This window comes from Podarcis vaucheri (assembly GCF_965113315.1).
Source record: "Podarcis vaucheri genome assembly, chromosome: 11".
Lineage (NCBI taxonomy): Eukaryota > Metazoa > Chordata > Lepidosauria > Squamata > Lacertidae > Podarcis > Podarcis vaucheri.
Genome location: NC_138749.1, coordinates 13,597,437 through 13,618,911, shown reverse-complemented (window position 1 = coordinate 13,618,911; position 21,475 = coordinate 13,597,437). Strand labels below are relative to the sequence as shown.

The 21,475-nt window shown below is 46.1% G+C and overlaps 1 protein-coding gene across 1 annotated transcript in view; it reads left to right on the top strand.

The window, feature by feature from the left end:
- Window positions 1–21,475, top strand: part of MBD2 (methyl-CpG binding domain protein 2) — a 58,121-nt gene that overhangs the window by 28,192 nt on the left and 8,454 nt on the right. The window contains exons 2-5 of the mRNA XM_082242256.1: window positions 2,172–2,331; window positions 6,186–6,323; window positions 14,234–14,324; window positions 16,165–16,342. Of these exons, the coding sequence (XP_082098382.1) occupies window positions 2,172–2,331; window positions 6,186–6,323; window positions 14,234–14,324; window positions 16,165–16,342 (567 nt within the window). The remainder of the gene's footprint in view (window positions 1–2,171; window positions 2,332–6,185; window positions 6,324–14,233; window positions 14,325–16,164; window positions 16,343–21,475) is intronic.

The following is a 21,475-nucleotide window of genomic DNA, read 5'->3' as shown; positions in this document are numbered from 1 at the left end:
TATTTGGAGATACACAGCTCCTCTTTGTAAACCATGTGCGTGGTCCAAACAGAAGCGTAAAAGCAAGTGTGCCTGGTGCTGCAAAGTGTGGATTGGCTGCAAAGATGTTGTTTAAACACCTGGTAGAAGCCCATATGGGACGCGGGTGGAGCTGTGGGTTAAACCACAGAGCCCAGGACTTGCTGATCAGAAGGTCGGTGGTTCGAATCCCCATGACGGGGTGAGTTCCCATTGCTCGGTCCCTGCTCCTGCCAACCTAGCAGTTTGAAAGCACGTCAAAGTGCAGGTAGATAGATAGGTACCACTCCGGCAGGAAGGTAAACGGCGTTTCCGTGCGCTGCTCTGGTTTGCCAGAAGCAGCTTAGTCATGCTGGCCTGCGGATAAATGCTGGCTCCCTTGGCCAGTAAAGCGAGATGAGCACCGCAATCCCAGAGTCGGTCATGACTGGACCTAATGGTCAGGGGTCCCTTTACCCTTTACCTTTAGAAGCCCAGATGCCCCTTCATTTTTCTTTTAAAGCAGGCTTGGCCAACACAAATGTCCGCCGAAAGACCAGCAACTTTAGCGGCCTTGTCTTGACAGCTTTCAATTCCAGCTGGTCAATGTAAGACTTCGGTTAATGAAAAAAACTGTGGGATACCCCGGAGGAGGTCAAACAGTTCCTCCCCAAAAAGTGAATTGGATTTTTTTTTGCTATATTTAACTACTGTATCTGGCAAGGGAGCTTAGGCTGAGAGATGGTGATTTGCCAGAATCCACCCACTGAGCTGCTTGGTCATGACTGGACCAAGCTTTCAATTCTTGACAGCTTTCAATTCTAGCTGGTCATTGTAAGACTTCGGTTAATGAAAAAAACGGTCCCCAAGCTTGCTTTCTTCCTCTTCCCTCCCACTCCCCTTTCCTTTGGTGTTGTGACTTCTGGCCCTGGTCCTTGGGTTTACAATCAGTCTTATAGGTGGTGTTTGTAACCTCCTCTGCCCCTCTCCTTTTTTGTGCTGAAGCAAAGGATGAAAAAGTTGTTTTGTATTTAGTCGGTTTATATACTGCCCTTTATTGAAAGATCTCAGGGTGTTGTACAACATTAGAAACACGTTGCAGAACATCACTGACAAAAAAATAAAAAGCACACTGACTGGCAGCCTAACAGTAAAATAATCACAATCTATTAGTGATATAAATCAATTAGTACGTATCAATTATATATTGTAAATCAGTTACTGATCTAGGGACTGGTGTAGGCTCAGTGGTCAGGAATGAATCTGTTGCAAGCTCAGGGAACCTCTTACCGGCAGTCTGAATGTGGTTATTCAGTTCTATTCCTCCAGCGTTCAGGATTCTTCTTTCCTTGGCTTAACTTGGTGCCTTCGGTGACTACTTTTGTCTGGCTGGAATGTGTCCTTGAACAAAGGATGGAAATATGTTTAAACCTCTGACCTTTGCACAGCTGGATTGTAACTGCTGTACATAGGAAGGTCATAACTATTCCTTTACTGTCCTTTAGACGCTGGCCCGGCTTGTCATGTCTCCCCACCCCACCCCTGGCAGGGAAAAAGGTTGCTTATAAGGAAATGTGGCCTTTGGGCAGAAAAAGACGTGTGTTAAAAGCTCCACAATGCCAGTTACTGGAAACCATGGCGGTGAAAGTGCCTCTGTGTTGGGTCTGGCTTGCAGTTTTTCCTGCAGGCAACTGGTTGGCCACAGGATGCTGGATTTAGGTGGGCCTTTGGCCTGATCTGTTGGGACGCGGGTGGCGCTGTGGGTTAAACCACAGAGCCTAGGGCTTGCCAATCAGAAGGTCGGCGGTTCGAATTCCCACGACGGGGTGAGCTCCCATTGCTCGGTCCCTGCTCCTGCCAACCTAGCAGTTTGAAAGCACGTCGAAGTGCAAGTAGACAAATAGGTACCACTCCGGCAGGAAGGTAAACGGCGTTTCCGTGCGCTGCTCTGGTTCGCCAGAAGCTGCTTAGTCATGCTGGCCACATGACCCGGAAGCTGTACGCCGGCTCCCTCGGCCAATAAAGCGAGATGAGTGCCACAACCCCAGAGTCGGTCATGACTGGACCTAATGGTCAGGGGTCACTTTACCTTTACCTTACCTTGGCCTGATCCAGCCAGGGTTATTAAGTTCTGAATAAAGCATTTCTCATTCTCCTGTTCTTTATATTTGCAGTCCGAGTGGGAAGAAATTCCGAAGCAAGCCCCAGTTGTCGAGATACTTGGGGAACACTGTTGACCTCAGCAGTTTTGACTTCAGGACAGGGAAGATGATGCCTAGTAAATTACAGAAGAACAAGCAGAGGTTAAGGAACGATTCGCTCAGTCAAAACAAGGTTTGTTCCCAAGCACACTTTATAGATGTGTCAGTTCCATAAACTTTGACATCTCTCTCTCTCTCTCTCTCTCTCACACACACACACACACACACACACATTTAAAGAAACAAGTGTCTTTGTTTGTTCACACCTCCTATCAGCTTCTCCCTAACATCTTTGCATTTATCTTGATCAGTGATGGAGGTGTTTGCTTGGGTTTTCGTTTTTCATTTCATTTTTCCCCCCAACGCTCCGGCAGTGACAAAATAAATAGAAGTAAGCCTGGAACATAACCCTTGAAAATAATTCCACAAAACTTCTGCGTGTATAATCAAAGGTACCAAATGTCTGTGCTTTCCATCTGTATGATGAACAACGATAAGGCTGACAAAACACTTCCAGGGAACATTTTGATGTGACAGGTGATGCCAAGAGATAACCTGGTGCATTTTCACAATGTTGTCAATGCCGTTTGTTATCGGGGGAGCAAAAGTAGGTTTTCTGGCAGGAAGGCTGCGTCTTGCCGGTGTATGCATTAAAGGGTATTGCAGGGGCTGATCTTCAGACCAGGATTCCAGTAGTTAAGAGATCAATGATCTGTATCGCTCTTATCCTCCCTGCAAATGGCAGAAACTCAGTGGGCTGAATTCAAAGTGGTTTGGCATTCCATTGACCCACTGGCACCTCCATTCTCTCTCTCCTCCCCAGATAATAATAATAATAATAATAATAATAATAATAATAATAATAATATTTTTTATTTATACCCCGCCCTCCCCAGCCTAGACCAGGCTCAGGGCGGCTAACACCCAATATAAAAGCAAATTGATTGAAATACAACTTAAAAACAAGATTAAAAGACAACATTAAAACATTAAAATACAGCCTCATTTCAATGGAAACTCAAATCAAAAACTTTTTGGGGATGAAAACGTCAAGTCTTCACCAAGGCTGGTCCTACGTGGGCCAGAAAAAAGCCAGGGAAGTCCCCAAATAGGAGTTCCATCACAGAAGGAGAAAGGACAGAGGGGGAGGGGATCAAGTTGATTCCAAGCGGAAGGGCAGGCGGAACAACTCTATCTTACAGGCCCTGCAGAAAGAAATCAGATCCTGCAGGGCTCTGGTCTCATGAGACAGAGCGTTCCACCAGGCTCTGGTTGAAAAGGCCCTGGCTCTGGTTGAGGCTAATCTGACTTCCTTAGGGCCTGGGACCTCTAGGGTGTTGGTATTTATGGACCTTAAGGTCCTCCGTGGGGCATACCAGGAGATCTTCTCCAGAGGCTCCCATCTCCCCCTGGGCCTGATTTAGAGGGTGCACAGGAAAGGGTCTGCAGGGGAAAGGAGTGGGGTAGTTCTCCTCTTGTGCTGGCAGAACAGAAGTAGTAGCTCGTTACATTTGCATGGTGGATCAGTGTTACTTGGCGCAGGAATCTTTTTTTGGTTGCTGAGACAGGTCTGTCTCAGAGCAGGGCTTTCAGTGTGGCTGCCCCTGTTCTGCGGAACAGCATTCCTGTCGAGAAATCACTGGAGTGCCCTAGCTGCACCTACAAGGAAGCAAACAGAGAGCAATCTTGTTCTGACAAGCTTTTCCAGCTGTGCAAAGAGGCCTCTGCCAACAGGTGTCCGCTTTGTATTGTTTCAGGACACTTCTGCCTTGCTAGCTCAGTTGGTAAGAGCAGAAGACTCGTAATCTCAGGGTTGTGTGTTCAAGCCCCTTGTTGGGCAAAACATTCCCGCATTGCAGGGGTCCCTCTGACTCTGGGATTCTATGATCTTCTGTTTAGTTGTTGCTTTGTGACTGTTTTTCTTAGATTTTGTATATCAACAAACATCAAGATATTTGTTGAAGGCTGATTGATGGATAATAAATTAGGAATGGAGCCATTACTTCTCTCGTAAAAATATAAGAAGGGCTTGCTGGATCAGGCCAATGGCCCATCAAGTCCTTCATCCTGTTCTCACAGTGGCCAACCAGAGGCCTGTGGGAAACCTGCAAGCAGGATTCGAACACAAGACCCCTCTCCCCTCCTGGGTTTTTCAGCAACTGGTATTCAGATGCATTTCTGCCCCTCACTGTGGCGACAGAGCATAGGCATCATGGCTGGCCAATCCTCTTCTAAAGCTGTTTCAGTGCTGTTTTGTCCTCTTTCCCCTTCCTTAGTGACCCTAGACCAGCCTTTCTCAACCTGTGGGTCCCCAGATGTTGTTGGACTACAATTCCCATCACCCCTAGCTAGCAAGGCCAGAGCTCAGGGATGATGGGAGTTGTAGTCCAACAACATCTGGGGACCCACAGGTTGAGAACCACTGCCCTAGACCATGGGTAGGCAAACTAAGGCACAGGGGCTGGATCCGGCCCAATCGCCTTCTAAATCTGGCCCGCGGACGGTCCGGGAATCAGCGTGTTTTTACAGGAGTAGAATGTGTGCTTTTATTTAAAATGCATCTCTGAGTTATTTGTGGGGCTTAGGAATTCGTTCAATTTCCCCCCGAAATATAGTCCAGCTCCCCACAAGGTCTGAGGGACAGGGGACTGGCCCCCTGCTGAAAAAGTTTGCTGACCCCTGCCCTAGACAGTCAGGTGAATGCTATATATCCTGTCAGGTTCGGTGATGTGACGACATCACTGAGGTCAAAACAAAGCAAAGTGAGGCAATACTTTCCCAGATCAGTCACATGGGTGTTCCCTGCCAATTGGTTCCAGTTACAGATAGGTAGCCGTGTTGGTCTGCCATAGTCAAAATAAAAAAATTCCTTCCAGTAGCACCTTAAAGACCAACTAAGTTAGTTCTTGGTATGAGCTTTCGTGTGCATGCACACTTCTTCAGCTACACTGAAACAGAAGTTGCCAGATCCTTCTATATAGTGAGAAGGTGGGGAGGGGTATTACTCAGAAGGGTGGTGGGAATGGGAGATTGGCAGATAGCTCATCTCATCAACAGGCTCATCTCATCAACATCATCAACAGGCTCATCTCAGCTATCTGCCAATCTCCCATTCCCACCATACCAAGAACTAACTTAGTTGGTCTTTAAGTTGCTACTGGAAGGATTTTTTTTATTTTGACCCTGCCAATTGGATCACTGATTGACCTCACAGGAAATCAGCATTCCAGGCAGTTACAGCCTCCTTCCAATGTGATCCTGGAAAACCACTCCAGGAAGGGGGTGCTTTTGACTGCTATGGAAAATGTTCTATGCATGTTCTTTCAGCTTGTCCCCAGGTGAAAAACAAGCAAAAGATAAAGCAAAAGTCATTATCACGTGGGTAGGCAAACTAAGGCCCGGGGGCTGGATCCGGCCCAACTGCAATCTAAATCTTTCCCCTGGACAGTCCGGGAATCAGCGTGTTTTTACATGAGTAGAATGTGTCCTTTTATTTAAAATGCATCTCTGGGTTATTTGTGGGGCATAGGAATTCATTCACCCCCCCCCAAAATATAGTCTGGCCCTCCACAAGGTCTGAGGGACAGTGGACCGGCCCCCTGCTGAAAAAGCTTGCTGACTCCTGCATTATCAGAATTCCAACCAGGCAGAAATCTCATGTAGGATGTGAAGCAGGGACCACAGAGGGTGTGTGGCTGTGGCTGTGATGTAGTGAGAGTCCCGAGGGCCAGGTAAAAAGGCTTGGAGGGCCACATTTGCCTCCACCCTTGCCATACATGCATAGGTAAGCTGGTGTATGAAATTTCCTCAAAGCGTATTTTATCATGGTGACTCTTTCTTTAAAAAACGTTTGGTGTTCAGGAGAAAAATACGAGCAAGTTCTTGCATGTCCCGCCGTGATTACCAGCCATGTAATAACTTCTCTTGTTTCCCCGTTCTGCTTATCAGCTGTGCGATAACATGTGGTTTTCTCCTGTCTTCGAATAGGGCAAACCAGATTTAAACACAACACTGCCAATCAGACAAACGGCGTCTATTTTTAAACAGCCGGTCACCAAAGTTACCAACCATCCTAGCAACAAAGTGAAGTCTGATCCACAGCGAGTGATTGAACAGCCCAGACAGGTAACTGGGGACGATGGGTGGTTTGGGGCTGATACGGCCCAGAAGGACAGCAATTGAAAACTATTTTGTCACAGAGGAAATGACGTGAAATACTGGGACACCTGCCAATTGGCACTTGTGGTCAAATATCCACCACTGTATTCCATTTTTATTACAGAAATACAAAATCGACGCCATCTAAATATCAACATGATGCTTAATGTGCAAGATGCTTCACATTAATACTTTTTTATATAATTTAGACAGAGAAAAATGTATTTTGTATGAAGGAAAAACAATGCCAAATTATTTAAACGACTGGCTCATTTTAAATGTGTAACAAACAAGGCTAACAAAGTGTTCCAACAACTCAACGAAAGAAATAAGAAAGTTATGAAAGCTAATTTATTTTTATTTATTGCATTTATGACTCGCCTTTCCTCCAGGAAGAGCTCAAGGCTACATGATCGCACTCTCACAATAGCCTTGTGAGGCTGACAGATGGTGACTAACCCAAGGTCACCCAGTGAGCTTCATGACTGAGTAAGGATTCGAAGCCGCCTCTCCCTTTTTCTAGTCTGATACTCTAACCACTACACCTCTGCATCTTGTATTCTGGGGCACCGTAAAGAGCTTCCCCTCAGAACTGTTTTTATTCAGAAGTTCCACTGGTATTGCTGGGGCTTGAACTTCCCGTTCGGATTGCAGCCTTAGGACCAGGTCATGGTTTTTTGGACCTGTGTGAGGTCTTGACATTTCACATATCCTGCGAGCCCATACTCTTGGTTCACCGGGAGCTTTTTTGGGGGGGTGAGTCAAAGGCTTTTCCTGGATGTCTGTTTCTTCTCTGCCTCCCAGATGCATCACGTTGGAAGTCCTTTTGATCTTCCTGGATGATTAAAGGTAAAGGTACCCCTGCCCGTATGGGCCAGTCGTGTCCGACTCTAGGGTTGTGCGCCCATCTCACTTAAGAGGCCGGGGGCCAGCGCTGTCCGGAGACACTTCCGGATCACGTGGCCAGCGTGACAAAGCTGCTCTGGTGAGCCGGCACCAGCACAGCACACGGATACGCTGTTTACCTTCCCGCTATAAAGCGGTACCTATTTATCTACTTGCACTTAAGGGTGCTTTCGAACTACTAGGTGGGCAGGAGCTGAGACCGAAAGACAGGAGCTCATCCCGCTGCGGGGATTCGAACCGCCGACCATACGACCGGCAAGCCCTAGGCACTGAGGTTTTACCTACAGCGCCACCTGCGTCCCTAATCCTGGTTAGGTCCTCCTAAAATAGGTTAACCCTTCGAGATGACTTTGGAGGCCTGTGGGAGAAACTCTTTCAGTTCTCCAGCAGAAGGCATGATCTGGTCTGTTAGAAAGGAGATGTGGGTAATATGGGTTCTGTTGTGGGTCTGGCTGTTACCTTGTATATTTCCACAGTGAGAGCTGTTGTTCAACAGTGGGACGGACTCCCTTGGGAGCTGGTGGACTCTTCTTCCATGGAGGTTTTTAAGCAGAGGCTGGAGGACCATCTGCCATGGATCCTTTAGTTGAGATGCCTGCATTGCAGAGTTGGACTAGGTGACCCTTGGGGTAACTTCCAACTCAGGCATAGGCAAATTCGGCTCTCCAGATGTTTTGGGACTACAGTTCCCATCATCCCTGACCACTGGTCCTGTTAGCTAGGGATCATGGGAGTTGTAGTCCCAAAACAGCTGGAGGGCTGAGTGTGCCAATGCCTGTTCCAACTCTTCCAGTTCTATTGTTTCTTTCCAAGAAAACGGGTATACACAGTGATTGTACGACTTGTGTACACAAATTAGTGGCGTAGCGTGGGGGGTGCAGGGGGGGCCGGCCGCACTGGGCGCAACATCTGGGGGTTAGGGTTAGGGGGCGCAAATCCACGGGTTAGGGGGCGCAAATTACTTGCCTTGCCCCGGGTGCTGACAACCCACGCTACGCCACTGACACAAATGGATGAGCTGTACGGCAAAATCTCAAGACGGTGGTCTTCCCTGTCACCCTGATAACTGACCCCTTTTACTGGAGGTGCTATGAACTGAATTTGGGACTTTTGGTATGCAAAGCAAATGATGATGATGATGATGATGATGAAAACCGCCCATCTGACTAGGTTACCCCAGCCATTCTGGGTGGCTTCCAAAATTAACCGTAGTTTTTTGTGTATAAGATGATTTTTTATTAGTATAAAATAATGTTAAAAATTGAGGGTCGTCTTATACATGGATAGTGCAGGGGGGGACACGGGCGATTGGTTGCAGATGCGAGCAGGATATTGTCAGCTGTGATTGGGCGGGTGATTGGTGGCTGCGGCAAGGGCTGCTGCCGATTGGCTACTTCGGTGTCAACTGGGGGTGTGACTGGTAGCTGCCGCAGCGGCAATTGAGCTGGTGATTGGCGGCTGCTGGGGCGAGTGGGGAGACGATTGGTGGTTTTGGTGACGTGCGTGATTGTCAGCGTTGGCTAGGCGGGTGAGCGGTATTTTGGCAGTCTCCTTCCAAAAAGCACAACAACTCTTGGTGACACCCCCCCAAACTCAATAACTATGGGCTTTCTTCCCCCACTTTCTTAATTTGGAGTCCCCCATAATAGGGGTTGCCTTATTCACGGGGGGCGTGTTATACACAGAAAAATACGGTAAACACAGCAAGACATCAGGACTGCCTTTAGATAGATGCTCTGTCATTGAGCTCTAGCCATCTCCCCTTTTCTGGCAAGCCTCCTCTATTTATTTTTGTGCCTTATCGGGTCGCTGTCCTTTTATTTTAAGTAATAGTTTTAATAATAATAATAATACGGTGATGTAAATATTATTGTGTGGTATGTTATCTGACAATTATGATATCATTTTTTTGCAAGCTGCATTGTAGATGGAAGGGTGAGGTGCAAATATTTTTCATAAATACCTACGTTAATGAGGATTTCTGATAAGTTTCCCACAGTGGTAATGTATAGCCTGGGCAGCTGCCACATCTCTAATTAGGACCCTGCCACCTTCATTTGTGTGGGGAACTGCTACTTCTTTTTTGAATAAATTTAATTAGAGTTTATAAAGAGAGATACAAAACTTTCATACCAAGTATCTTTTCTCATCCAACCATAATCTAAATAAAATAAAAGCGTGGAGGAAAAGAAAAAGGATAGGAGAAAAGAAAAGAAGAGGGGGAAAGAAGCGAGAGAAAACGACAAGAAGGAGGAGATAGAAAAGAACTTAAAAGAGAGAATAGAAAAGATAAAGTACAGAAATTAAAGAACTTCGGATTCTTCACCCGTCCACTGTATATAAACAACAACAGTCACTTCATTGGTGTGGAACATCTGACCCATAGGCTGTTTTGGGTGAGCCACACCCTGGTGACAGAAAAAGGCGTCATATTCAAAAAGCACCTATTTCAAGTTGCTGCAGCTGCATAGGAAGACCTTCATTTCTAAGCACACAGTTGATTGTTCCTTTGCAACTGCACCTTGAATTGGGAAAGCACTGACTTCAAGCCAGGGCTGCAAAGGAGAAAATGAGAGCACACTTAAGAGCGTGCTCCGGATTCTTCTTTCACAGCCACAGTTTGAAGTGTCAGTCACCAGGCATCCTATGACATCAGGCGAGGGACAGGTGGCTGACCCACCCCACCTGTCGAAAGTGGCCCACACAGGGTTAACTGCTCCTGGATCTGGAGATGGGGGAAGACCTCTCTGCCTGATGAGAGCTTAAAGAGTTGCTTCCGGCCAAAGTCAGGATGATTCATTTATAAGACAACTTCTCCCTCTGTATATATATTCATAATGTTGGAGACCATTCCATGCACAAAAGAATGAAGAGCATTTGGTGTGACTTCTCTTGAGTCCAGCAGCGTCCTCCAGACCCTACCTGCCATTTCCCAGAAGCTACAGACCAGTGCTCCCAGCGCAAGATCTCCAACATGGATTTCTTAAGTGTTCTAGAATGGCAAAGGCATTGTTACTGTGCCAGCTCTGCAGAAAAGCTTGCGAAGAAGGCACTGACCTAAGGAGCAGCCTAAAAATGCTGGAATGGGAGCAGCTTTAGGCTTCAGGTTTTCTTTGTTGTACGAGTGTGCTGAATAGGGAAGGGGCCCAGTTCAGACATTCAGACCTGCGTTAAAAGCTGTCCACATTAGCAGAGAGCCAGCCTTGAGTGTTTGCATGTTTGGAACTACTCAGACAATATCCTTGTGAGTACAGACGGTTTGTCTGATATAAATGAGACTTCCTATTTGTCTACGCAGCACCTCGTTTCATTTTGTGCGGTGCTGAGCTTATCACGAGGAGACTGTAGCTCAACCGCAGGCCGCATGCTTTGCATTCCAAGGTCCTGGTTTCTCAAGCCCCAGAACCTTCAGTAAAAACAGAACCGAAAATATCACATATTGTAGAAGCTGACTAAATACCAGCTCCTTCAACTGTTCCTCATAAGGCCTGCTTTCCAAAACCTTGATCATCAACCCTTCCTCAAGCTTATTAGTAGCCTTTTTAAATTGTGATGCCCAGAACTGGACACAGTATTCCAGGTGTGGTCTGACCGAGGCAAAATAGGGTGGTACTATTACATCCTTTGATCTGGACACTATACTTCTGTTGATGCATCCTAGAATAGCATTAGCTTTGTTTGCTGCTGCATCACACTGTTGACTCAGGGAAAGAACTCTGGGGAGCCACTGCTGTGAGCTGAAGGGGCAAGTAGTCTGTAAGGCACCTGGCAGGACCTAAGCCACCGGTAATTCACCTTGAGTGAGCTGGAGTTACCTCTTTCTTAGCAAAACAGGATCAGCACAGGAATTTCAGGCCTAGTGAGCACAGCAACTCAGGTCTTGCCCCCATGAAGCAGTTGCCTAGACCAGGCACCCCCCAAACTCGGCCCTCCAGATGTTTTTGGGACTACAACTCCCATCATCCCTAGCTAACAGGACCAGTGGTCAGGGATGATGGGAACTGTAGTCCCAAAACATCTGGAGGGCCAAGTTTGGGGATGCCTGGCCTAGACTAAAGGTCCCTGCCTCCCCACAGCCAGCTATGTCTCCTCCTCTCCAGGATGTATCCCAAGCAATCTGAGATCGTGTCTCCGTGCCTGCATTCGCTCCTCCCTCTTCATGCCTCTCCCGCCTCTTCACAAGCCTGACTCATCTCTGCCTCTTGGCCTCCTCCTCTCCTGCTTCTGCTTCTGCTTCCGATTCTGGACCTCTCTCTTACTAAGCCCTGTTATGTCTTCAGCTTCCACCATCCCACCCTTCCAGTATTCCCCCTCTGATCACTCATTGCCGTCCCACCACCAAACCCAGGGCTCTGAGCCTTCTTACCTTTGGGGTTCTCCAGCTGGTTCCTCTCCATTCCTCTGTGTCCAGCCGGTCTATGGCATCATCTTTATCTGTTTCCATCGCATGATAGATGTTGCTGCAGGCCTCGATGTCTGATACAGACAACTGATTTCTCCTCTTCCTCAACACCTCTGGCATTGCTTTTAAAAAGGCGGCATCTTGTTCACTGCTGCACCCAAACTCTGGCATATTTTGCACTGCAAGGCTTGGGTGACCCCCTCTCTTTAACCATCTTCCACCTGCTAGGAAAGTCATTTTTGTTCTGGAAGACATTTTGCCCTGTCAAGCAGAGACTGTTTTCCTCCCAGATTTGCTGTGCCTTTTCTGCCTCTTACTAGGTTCCATGCATGTTCAATCTGTGTACACCATTGCTTGAACTGGTACACCCGGTTATTCAAGTGTGATATACGATGAGTGTACCATCTGTGTACCTGTGTTCACAATAGTTGAACTGTAGAAATCAACTCTTTTGTACAAACACTTGTACATGTGCAGAGACAGCTTGTACCTGGGTTCAGTGTAATGTGCGAACACGCTTTGTATTTTCTTGATGATGTTGTCTTTATGATGATGTGGTTTTAATTGATCTAAGCTGATCTGAATACCCATATGCAGTAGACGGGTAGAGATAATTATATACATGTATCCATATAAACACACAAGGTAAAGTAGCAAAGCCTGTTGATGATGGTCTGGTAAAGGAAAACAGGAATGAAATAATTGAGTTACCTTGCAAAATGTGTAAATATGGACTGAAGTTGGTCACTGCCACGATTGTCTTAAAAGTGATCTTAATTGGACAACCAAATATTAATGGCTTGTGTAGAGAGCACTGAAACAAAGCAATTACATTGCGTACAAAACTCATTCATCACATTATCACTCTGACCAGGGTCTACAGGGATCACCAAACTTATCTGACATAATTGTAACCTAAATTGATTTTTTGAATCAGCTAAATGGGAACATTTTATATAGTCCTTACAGTAATCATGCCAATTGTATCATTTTAGTTCCCATTTAAGATAAATTAAGTAGATGTTTAAAAAATTGTACTGTCATTTTCACAATGAAAAATTACTTGGGGGTAACAAAAAATGATCCAATTATTAAGTAAGGAGTTGCAATTGAATACCTTGGTTTTCAGGAAAGGAGCACATTTCAAAATAATCTAATTAGGTGCCATATGTAAGATTTGCATGATACATCCACTTGCTTAGGGTGGTATTCAGCTAAGTTTTACTCACAGTAGGCCCACTGAAATTAATGGCAATGTCTTAGACATGTTCATTAATTTCAGTGGGTCTCATGGTAAGCAGCAAGATTGGTAATTCAACTAAGTTTTACTCAAACTTAGTTCAACTACTAGCCTTGCTGAATACTCTTATTTTTTTCATTTTGTTTTTCCTTCAACATGTAAATCCCCCCCCCTCTCCATTAGCTCTTTGAAGCATATTAGACTGAGATATTAGTTAACTGGTCCAAGCTTACCCATGGCTGAGCATGGATTCGAATTTGAGTCTCCTTGGTCTACAGTCCTTGCAGATTTACCTGCATGCGCAAGTTCACAAGCACCTTACCGATGCATGCATTTTCAGGTGCTGAACTTAGTCACCCTGTGCCACAGGGCAAATTACACTTACACTAGGGCAGAATTTGCAATCAAGACGCCAAATCAAAGTTTAGCTGGTCCCAATGAGTGATTTCCAATGCAGATAGCACCTTTGGAACAGGACTCTTATTTAGGACAGCAGCAGGAGAGGAGAGGGTTAAATTCTTCCACCACACCTGCTATGCTCCTTGTAATTATCCATTGCTCTCCCTGCAGCTGATGCTATCTGCATTTTTTAAAAACAGCAACAGCCCCCAACAAAGCTGCCTTCTGCATCACATGTAGTTTGGTCCTTGGGTGAGCATCCTTGAAAACTACCCCCTTTTAAGTTGACCATGCAGCCCTAGCATACTGAAAGCAATCAAGGGTTCAAGATGATTGTCCTTAACTGGAAAAAGTGTGCATATGCTTAATTGTTGCTTAATTGTTTTTGCATCAGTTTAAAGTAAGCAAGTATAGCTGGTGCTCATCTGCACTGGAGCAATCAGGTGTTGGTTTGTCCTGTGCACAAGTCCCATTCAGGTGTGTGGGGAAGCAACTGTGTTATTGGGCAGCGACTGTTCATTTCACAAGTCTTTGTGCAAGAGAACTTCCCAGAGGATAGTTTCTCTTCAGTAGCAAAGCTCCGCAGGGAACTGGCACCCAGAATCTGCCCTGGAAGTAACCTTGAAAAAGAATAAAAACAAGGGATGTTTGCTTTAGTATCACCGCAAGCTGCTTTTGAGAGGTTGATTGCGTCTAAATAAATGGGGCATAAATATTTGAACTAAACCAGCAAATAAACAAAACGATTCCTTCTGCTTTTTCGTCAAGTTGGCAGCATGCAGAGGCTGTCTGTAAATCTTCCAGCGCTGTTGCAGAAGGGATTAAGTTTATGCCTATAAAATGAATATTCCATCTTGGTTCCCCCCTCCCCGCAGTGTTTTTGTTACTTTTCCATTTTAAATTAACCCGGCAATCTTTCCATCTTTTCAGCTTTTCTGGGAGAAGAGGCTGCAAGGCTTGAGCGCGTCAGATGTGAGCGAGCAGATCATAAAATCCATGGAGCTGCCAAAAGGCCTTCAAGGTACTCTTTGCATCAGCAGTGTTCTAAGAAATGGGTGGCTCTCAAGCTGGGGTGCAGAGGGACATTCTGTGCATGTGTGGATGCATCTGAAGGGGTGGGGAGTGTCAGGAGTTCAGCCTACACTTGAGTAGGACCCTGGCAGAGACACATGCCCGACTGGCATGTTCTCTCCCTCCTGGTTGATCGTTTGGGAGCTTCAGAAGCTTTCTTCACCCCAAACATCACAGCGACCAATGCCAACTGACACTGGCACACTTAGGGATCCGCAGACTTTGTGCACCTTCCGTGACAGACCTCAGCAACTCAGCATTTTGGCTAATCTACTTTATTTACACATAAACACACGGAGCACTGCAACATGGCTCCCTCTCTCTCTAGCATCAGACAAAACAAAGGACAACAGTCACAATTCATGGAACACAGTAACACAAACATCCTGTCTCCGTTACTTCCCACTTTGTGGAGTCAAAACATATACTATCATGTGAAAGACAAAAATCCCATGACTGCAATCATGGAGCAGGAATTCTAACAGGGAGGGCCCACATGCTTGACTTTGCCCCCAGTGTCCACATTGTAGCTTCACATCTTGGTACGCTGGTGGAAGTCTAAAGGGTGATAAGAACATAACAGCAGTGGCCCTGCTGGTTCAGACCAAAGCTTCATTTAGTCCAGATTCTCAGGTGTGCAGCAACTGCCAGGAGGAGGAGAGGAATTCCTATTCTGTGAGCAAAAGCCTGTTTGGTGTGGGGAGAAGTACCCTTTGAGGGTTCATTACAGAGGCTGTCACCAAATTCCCAGCTTGTCTATTTAATACTGCATTACAGGACAGAGTCCAGAGAGTCTGCAAGAACTTCCCATTAGGAAACATGGTATATAGTAAAAGGTACCTTAGGTATTTCCTCCTCTCCTCTACCATCTTCTGCCACCCCATTGTCTGTCAGGATGGTGTCAGTGACTCCCGGCTGGTTGCCCAGGAACATATAAAGACAGGGGAGAGTTTCTTACCGTCGTTTTTTTTATTTTAATCTTTACAGAGAGAGGCTATAGAACCCAGCCTCTTGGATAATGGGGTTGTCCTGAGTGAATCTCCACCCCCACCCCCGTATCTCCCACATCCTCATTCATCATTCTCATCATCTCCTCTATGGGTGCTACCACGAGCCCTCTGTCTTTGAGCTCTTTGCTCTCCTACTTTTAAGTCTTGCTGGGCTCTGGGAGACGGAGGATCTGGAATGCTTTCTAATGACAACATGTCAGCTGGTGTTGTTCTGCCTGTTCCATGATTTCCCAGCTTTTCCTCTCATCTGCCTCTGAACTGCGGCCTCCCCCAAACCCCTGTTGTAAATCTATACTGCCTCTTCCTCCTCCCCGGAAGAGTCAGGTTGGGGAGGCAGTCTCCACCATTCCTCCTCTGCCCACTCCCTGAAATTGTCCCACCATCTTTTAGTCAACCACAGTCCTTGGAAATGGCATGTACTAGAGCTCTCCTTGTACCATATCTGGAGTTGCTTTGGCCATTAGGTTCCTCCAAAGCTGGTTCTTGCCAGTTTTGTGGTTAGGCCGCCCTCTTGCCTCACAGATAATTGGTTGTCCAGAATTCCTGCAGTGTCAAACTGAACCTACACGAAGCAGGAAGGTGAACTGAATGGGGCCAGCACGGTGTGGGGTGAGACCCATGTGTGTGTGTGTCCCTGCATGCTTCATCTCACTCTCATGCGCTCTTTGGCTACCTGACTAGGCTCTGGGATGGGAGGTTTGGGATCCTTGCCACCGGATCCTGCCCGTTGAACTCTGCTCTGATGAGCCTTATTGATCAAGTGCTGCGTTTGCATTCCAGGGGTTGGCCCGGGGAACAACGATGACACCCTCCTGTCTGCCGTCGCCAGTGCACTGCACACGAGTTCTGCCCCCATCACAGGGCAGCTCTCTGCCGCCGTTGAGAAGAACCCAGCCGTGTGGCTGAACACCTCCCAACCTCTCTGCAAAGCCTTCATTGTCACGGATGAGGACATTAGGTAAGTCCTTGCCACTGTCCTTGCCCCCACTGCCGTTGAAGGGCTTTTCCTCTCACCGCAACCAGCTGTGGCGATGACACAGGGTCCCCGGACATTTCACCGACTATTGATCCCTGTGCCACCACTTTATTTCTCACTGCCCCCACCCAGGCCCTACCTGGTACAATACTGAGTCCAGTCAGGGTTAAATTGAAACATAAACTTCTGTTTATTTATTGCAGTTCAACAAGCATGTGGTTTCATAAACGGTATCGGTCAATTACAATCATGGGGTGCCTATCCAGACCTATAACTTCCGCCAACTGCTCTCACTCACTAAACGACCTCTCAGATCAAAACAAGTAAATATACTTGTTTTCCTAGCCCCTAACTGTTCCTGACTCAGCTTATTTCGCTACACTAACTCAACCAACCACCCAACTCCCAACGAACTCCTCCCTTCGCCCCTCCCAGAGCTGGTTTTATAGTCCCTCTGACTCCACCCCCCGGGTTCTGATGGGTAACTTGTTTAACTATTTCACCTCCAGCACTCTCATATGTTAACATCACACCAGCCCTATTCTCTGTGGGGTGGATGGAATTCTCTCCTTTTATCACTACGTGTGTTCACATTGCACTCACTTCCTCTCCTTCTCCCAAGTTGATTTCTGGATCTTACCAACTTTTCAGACTTCTGACTTTACAGTTTTACCACACTCTGCTATTTCAAAGGTCTTCTATGAGCTCAATCTTGTCCATTGCACCTCCTCACAGTTTGTTGAAGAACCGTTGAACTTTCAGAAGTTGGGCTGCACTGGGAGGACCTGTAGCTGGAAGCACAAGTTGGGCAAGCAGTGGTGCCATGTTTGCTGGGTTGATCGACTTGTAAAAGATCCTAAAGTGGATGGAATCAAACCTGCAACCTTGGCGTTATCAGCACCACACACAAACCAACTGAGCTATCCAGGCAGGCAAGCCTCAGAAAGGACAAGAAGAGAAAAGGATATTGAGCAACTGCAAATAGAATATAATAAAATCATGCATGATCCCTTCATGTAATGGACTTGATGATATATAGAGGCAATTTCCATAGCATGAGAGACTTTTGGTAACTAGAGGTGTAATGACTAGAAAACGATGTCTAAAAAAAGTTAGTAAGAACGATGGTTTGAGCTGATCTATTTTCTTTGAAGGGCCAGGTTTGCCTTCCCTTTGAGAGCAGTTGGAGGAAGCCTTAAATCGGGTGTTTAGTGTCACCAGCCTCAATGCAGCAGACTACCCTTCTAGCAAAGATTTGGCAGGCACCCCCAAATGTCTCTTGACCTCTCTTTGCCGACAAGCCTATGCAGTGGTTTAAAATTTTCTTGGGTAGCCAGTTGTTTTAATCATCACTCTGTATTGCTTTTGTTTTATTTTTATATTTTTTGTTTATTGTTGTACAGTAAAGATAAAGGGACCCCTGACCATTAGGTCCATTCGAGACTCTGGGGTTGTGGCGCTCATCTTGCTTTATTGGCCGAGGGAGCTGGCGTACAGCTTCCGGGTCATGTGGCCAGCAGGACTGAGCTGCTTCTGGCGAACCAGAGCAGTGCACAGAAACACCATTTACCTTCTCACCAGAGCAGTACCTGTTTATCTACTTGCACTTTGACGTGCTTTTCGAACTGCTAGGTTGGCCGGAGCAGGGACCAAGTAACGGGAGCTCACCCAGTCGTGGGGATTTGAACCGCCACCTTCTGATTGGCAAGTCCTAGGCTCTGTGGTTTAACCCACAGCACCACCCGCGTCCCTTGTTGTACAGTGGCCTGATGCTTTTTGAGATGACCCCTATAAAATAAATAATAAACCTCCCCCCCAATGGGAGATTTCTCTCCCCCCTGCAAAGCAAGGTCAGGATCATGACATCTGCTGTGTCGGGGCTGAACCCTGCATCCTTGCCTGCCCTCACTTTCCCCAGATTCCTGCATCCTTTCTGCCCATTGAGACTCATTCCTGTTGATGCTTAGAATGTTGCACCTGAAAGCAGGTTTGTTTCATGAGGCTGCTCTTTGTGCTTTGTGACTTAAGAAAAGGTGTGCCCTTTCTCTTTCCTGTCCTGTTAGACTCCAGGTTTTGAAGGGCGTGTTTGAAGCTTCTGCCACCTCAGCAGCAATGCAGCGTTCGCAGAGCTTTGTGTATTTCTGCTGACACAACAGCCCACGGCCGTGCCAGTTCATAAACAAGGAAGTAAATCAAATGGGGTCATGTTTCGCCTGTGCTGGGTGAAATATGAGAGTGGGCACTTTCCCAATAAAAGTTTGCACTGTGGAGTCAGACTCGATTATGGCTGCCACTTCCTTTCTTTTTAATGAATCATAGAATCATAGAGTTGGAATAGACCACAAGGGCCATCGAGTCCAACCCCCTGCCAAGCAGGAAACACCATCAGAGCACTCCTGACATATGGTTGTCAAGCCTCTGCTTAAAGACCTCCAAAGTAGGAGACTCCACCACACTCCTTGGCAGCAAATTCCACTGTCGAACAGCTCTTACTGTCAGGAAGTTCTTCCTAATGTTTAGCTGGAATCTTCTTTCTTGACAACCATATGTCAGGAGTGCTCTGATGGTGTTTCCTGCTTGGCAGGGGGTTGGACTCGATGGCCCTTGTGGTCTATTCCAACTCTATGATTCTAAGATGGGTGGCCATGAGAAAGCTGCCATTCTCCATGGCAAACTGCCAGCATTGGAAATTCTTCTTTCAGCTCTTGGAAAATGAGGAGGACTAACACCAGGCTTTCTCCTGAAGTGCTTCCTTTTTTTGTGCAGGAATTATTTTTTAAAATACAGGAGATTTTTGAGAAATCCAGTCCCCTCCCCCCCGTGCAATATGAAGTGATACAGCCTGGGCCCACTTTTACTACAGTGGTCCCTTGGTTCTCAAATTTAATCCGTTCTGGAAGTCCGTTCCAAAACCAAAGCGTTCCAAAACGCGCTGTCCCATAGAAAGTAATGCAAAACGGATTAATCCGTTCAACTTTTAAAAACAACACCTAAAACAGCAATTTAACATGAATTTTACTATCTAACGAGACCATTGATCCATAAAATGAAAGCAATAAACAATGTACTGTACTATAAAATAAGACAGTATTGTAGATGATAAAAATTAAAATTATTTTTTCACCTTACCTGCACTGATGATAGTCATTGTTTGGATGGGGGGGCTTTTATCCATTTCCGCAGTCACACAGTCAATCAATCAGTAGCTAACTGGGTTCCACAGAGTCACAAAAACAAATTAAGCCTCAAAAACAAAAAATGCAAAGCAAATAGCAGAAACAAAAGGGTCAAGCTTAATCTGTTCCAGAGGTCCATTTAACTTCTGAAATGTTCGGAAACCAAGGCACAGCTTCTGATTGGTGCAGGCGCCCCAGAAACAATAGCTGACAGCCGTATCAGATGCTCAGCTTCTGAAAAATGTTCGAAAACTGGAACACTTACTTCTGGGTTTTGGGGTTTTGGGAACCAAGGCATTTGAGTACCAAGGCATTTGAGAAGCAAGGTACCACTGCATATGACCTGTGCTTGTGTTCGAATCATCGAATTGGAAGGGAGCGCAAGGGTCAATTATCCCAATCCCTGTAATTGCAGGAGTGTTTTTGCCCAAAATGGGGCTTGAATCCACAACTCTAAGCTTAAGTGTCTCATTATCTACCACTGAGCTATCCTGGCCAGTCCTAACGTACAACAATTTCACAAAATTGCTCTTGCAACCTTTTGCTTTAGTAGACTTTGCTCACAAAGATTTTACCCAAATAGGCTAGAAGAGTTTGGTGAATTTTGAGCAGTCCTGGAAGCTCAGAGATGAACGCAGGTCCTTGATGTCGCAATCCCTCCCCCACTCCTTTATTTCTCCCTTTGAAAATTAGTTTTGTTCAATAGTCTCTACCATCTTCTTAAAGTTTGGGACTAAGCATTTTTTCGGCTTCACTGTGTCCCGAACGATGTAATGGAGGCATAAAAAGTTAACACAGCATGGGTTCCCCCCTCTATTATTTCTGCCGCCAGCAGGAGACGGCTAACACATAAAAAGAAATGTTCCAAAGGATTTCGGGGTGTTTTTTGTTTTGTTTTAGCAGTTGAAATCCCAGACTGCCTCCGGCAGAGGGCAATGTTGAACTACAGTTCTCTAATAGCAATGGAATCCTGATCTGTCAGAAAAATAGTGTTTCCAAGGTTCGTTTGCTTTGAAAAGTCATATTTCTTGTTCCTTCTTTTCTTTTCCTCCACGTCACACTTGCATTAAAAAAAATATTAATATTATGTTTGCACGGGCTACCTTTGATTCAGTTGCATATTCAGGGACTTTTGTTTCCAGAGTGCCTTCTCTGCAAATTAGCATAGGAAATCAAGCTGAACGTATTAATGGGAAAGTCATTTGCTTCAGGCCTGCAGTTCTTACTTAACTTGTGATGATGCGTTTTCACTTAAAGGTAGCTTCCTAAGTGCAAGTTGGCTGTCGTTTTAGGTTTTTGTGACTGCTGAGTCCCTCTCTGGCGATATATATGCAGGACAGGGCTGAGCTGTGTAAGCGCAAGATATAATAACAGGGAAATATTTTGTGATATTTCCCCCAAAGGATTTGTGCTCCCATTCTCTTTTGACAGATTCATGTGCTTCATCAATACAGATGTACCTCGGGATGCGAACAGGATCCGTTCCGGAGCCCCGTTCACATCCTGAATGGAACGCAAGACGCGACGGCACACATGTGCAGGTTGTGTTTTGCCACCTCTGCGCATGACGTCATTTTGAGCGTCTGCACATGCGCAAGCAGCGAAACCCAGAAGTAACATGCTCAGTTACTTCTGGGTTGCCGTGGAACACAATCCGAAAGCGCTCAACCTGGAGCGCATTCAACCCGAGGTATGACTGTATTATGATGCTGATATCCAAACACTCCTCATCCAAACATGGGAAAGTCTGTAGATCAGTGTTAAAGCATCTGCTTTGCATAGAGAAAGTCCCAGGTAGGGTGGCGGAGAATTTCGATTCAGTTTGCATTCAAAAGACAAAACTACCTAGTTCAAACTTTCTGAAGCAATACGAGAACCAAAACACAGGCGTCCACCAGAATTCACACTTGTGATTCAAGGATCCGCCACCTGCTTGGAG